Source organism: Chrysochloris asiatica, unplaced genomic scaffold (assembly GCF_000296735.1).
Source record: "Chrysochloris asiatica unplaced genomic scaffold, ChrAsi1.0 scaffold00004, whole genome shotgun sequence".
Lineage (NCBI taxonomy): Eukaryota > Metazoa > Chordata > Mammalia > Afrosoricida > Chrysochloridae > Chrysochloris > Chrysochloris asiatica.
The window spans coordinates 16,682,081-16,685,183 of NW_006408522.1; the positions used below are offsets into that span (position 1 = coordinate 16,682,081).

Sequence of the window (3,103 nt, forward strand, 5' to 3'; positions counted from 1 at the left end):
TAGCAAAGATGGGAGTGATTAACTTACCAGTCTAGGAGAGGAGGACCCTGGGACCATCAATGGAGAAGAGCGAAGAGCGGAATCCTACCCAGAGAGGCGGTGAGGCCTGAGATGGAGGCAGAGAAGATGACGTCAAGAGATGATGTGGCTGGGGACTCGGGATCAGGAGATGGAAAGGGGCTGAGGACTGTGGTGGTGGTGGTGGTGGTGGGGGTGCAGGCTTACAGGGTATACCCCTTAGTTGAGTGAGGATGCATGGACGGGATGGTAACTATGCCAATGAAATGATGGATGAGGGAATGAATGTAAAGCTGATGTTCTCCCATGTAAACTATCACACAATTCACAATAAAACATTTTTTAAAAAAGTGCCCTTTGTAAACCCAACTGTATGACATGAGGAGATTTCAAAAACTTATAGAAAATTTTAGTTATCTTATTTTAATTCCAATTTTCCAAAAAATTTATGAAGGCCCTTCATATATATATAATTTGTGTAACATATATATATAATTTGTGTAACATATATATATAAATTTGTGTAACTAAGTTAACTTCTTTTTCCCCCTTTCTGAATAGGTCAACCACTCTCCATTTTTATTTGAGGTATTTTTCTATGCTCCCATAGATGATGAGAACAGCAAAGCCAAGATTGGCAACAATGTTATTGTCTTTACCTTATATAAAAAGGAAGCGGCCATGTGGGAGACCCTGTCTGTGTCAGGTGGTAAGTTCGTTATTAAAAGACGGTCTTTTCATGTCCGGTGTAACCAACCAAAAAGCTACTTCAGCCATGCCGCGTGAAGAGACTGAAGAGAGTTAAATCACTTATGCATAAATACGAAACAGTTTTAGCCTTCCCTAAATATCTGCTTCAAAGGTTTTTGGCTAAACACAGTTTATATGTTGTTAAGTTCTGCGGAGTGGGTCCAATTCATAGCAATCCTGTATTGGGTTTCTGAGGGAAGAGCAACTGGTGGGCTTGAACCTACGACCTTGCTGTTAATAGTCTAGTGCTTATCCTACAGTGTCACACCAAGATATTTTGCAAAAGCTAACAGTCACATCTGTACATTCCATTTCCAAGGACGGGTATTTTGATCTATGAGATGAACAAAAAAGAAAGCTCCTTTAATTAGTTCTAAGTGTTGCCTAAGGAGTCCTGGTATGGCACTGTAGGATGAGCACTTCATTGCAAGGTGGGTTTGAACTACAAGGTCAGTGGTTCAAATCCACTAGCTGTTCCTTAGAAGCCCTATACAGGGTTGTACTGACTCGACAGACTTAAGGACAACAACATGTTACCTAACAAAAGCTCTTACTGCAACTATACGTTTTATCTTTAACTTAAGGGAGGCTGTGCCCACTCCAGACTAGTCCAGTTCATCTTTAAAGCTGACCTCTATTGGAATGTTTTAAGTTAGACTCTAGCACCCTCAGCTCCTGGACTTGGGGGTATTATTTTAATATTTTTATACATTGAGTCATCGTTGTGCTTTCCCTATTTTATACTTTTAAAAATTCTCTTTTAAAATTGTTTTGTCCTTGGACCGGGGTGGGGGTGGGGGTGAGAAGAGGAGGCACACAAGTCTGATTTAAATGAGCTGTCACTTAAATAAACCCAAAGATGGAATTATTCAAAAATGTAGAGCACATTGGTAATTGCCCATAAGCAGATGTGGGTGTGACTCTTACATGGGTGCGTAAACCCTTCTTACTCCATAAGGCCTTTATTGAGCACTTAGGGCATTAGTGCACCTGTTAATCTTCACAACAATGTTATTACTTAGGTTTGTTGGCTATTTTTTCAGATGAGACTACCAAGATACAGAAGGGTTTGACTAATTGGCAAAGTTCACACAGAAAATGCTTCTCAACTCTGGCTACATATTAGAATTGCCTGTGGAACTTTTAAATCGTACACATGCCTGAACTACACCCTAGACCAATCAAATCGTTTTCTGGAAGTAGGATCTTGGTAGTTTTAAAAAAGTTTTCCAGGGATTATAATGTGTGGCCAAACATCCTCACAACAGTTTTAAATCTAATTGTCTGTGCCTCTCAGTACTCTATTTCACTGCAAAGATCAGAATTGTGGGTCAGTAAGTTCTGGTGTGGCACTGTGGGATAATGTGCCAGATTGAAAAGCCATTTGAACTGCAAGGTTGGCAGTTCAAGCTCACAGCTGCTCCTCCGGAAACCCTATACAGGGTCGCTATGGATCAGAACCGACTTGACGGCACTTCACAACAACAACAACAACTGCCTCCTGTTAGAGTCCTGGTATGGCGCTGTTGGTTAATGCGCTGGACTTCAAGGTCGGTTTGAACTGCAAAGTTGGTGGTTCAAGCTCATCAGCTGTTCCTTGGAAACCCAGTACAGGATCACTATGGGTCAGAACTGAGTCAGTGGCATGTAACAACACCAATTGTCTCCTGTTGCTTTTGTCCTATTTCTCTCCTCCCTCTTCTAGTTATCATCTTTTCTGGTACTTAATTTTATTAATTTTGCTAACTTTTTGTGACTCAGGTGAAGGTTTTCCGAGCAAATCTGTTTTCCATTCAATATTACACACATGATTTGTTTCATCTCATTGATTACAGCCCCCACAGTATAACATCAGTTCCCCATTTCGTATTTCCATGCCTCTTTCTTTCCTTACCCTTCTGAACTTTTTTCTTGGACGAATGCTGCCCTTTTGATCTCAAATGGTTGATTATTAGGATTGCTACCTCCCCAATGTTACTGTTCCCCTTAAAGATCTATCTATTGTCTGGCTGAAAATTGAGCCAATTTTCCAGACCTAAAGGGTGATTAAGGGTAATAATAGTCTCTCAGATGTTCCTTCCTTAATCCTTCCTGGACCCGTAAACCTGGTCTTTTGTTACGATTTAGAGTTTTGTTCTACATTTTCCTCCATTTTTACCCAGGACCTTCTAATGTGATTGCTTTCAGTGTAGTTGGTAGTGGTGGTTGTTGTTAGGTGCCCTCGAGTCAATTCCACCTCATAGCTAGTCTATGTATAACATACACTGTCTGGTCCTGTGCCAGCCTCACAGTTGTTAAGTTTGAGCCCATTTCATTGAGGTTCTTCCTTTTCTTT

At 40.8% G+C, this 3,103-nt stretch overlaps 1 protein-coding gene across 1 annotated transcript in view; it reads left to right on the plus strand.

Moving 5' to 3' along the window:
* The window catches only part of DYX1C1 (dyslexia susceptibility 1 candidate 1), a 48,596-nt gene that overhangs the window by 615 nt on the left and 44,878 nt on the right, over positions 1-3,103 (plus strand). Inside the window, exon 2 of the mRNA XM_006831627.1 lies at positions 580-727. Coding sequence (XP_006831690.1) covers positions 580-727 — 148 coding nt within the window. The remainder of the gene's footprint in view (positions 1-579; positions 728-3,103) is intronic.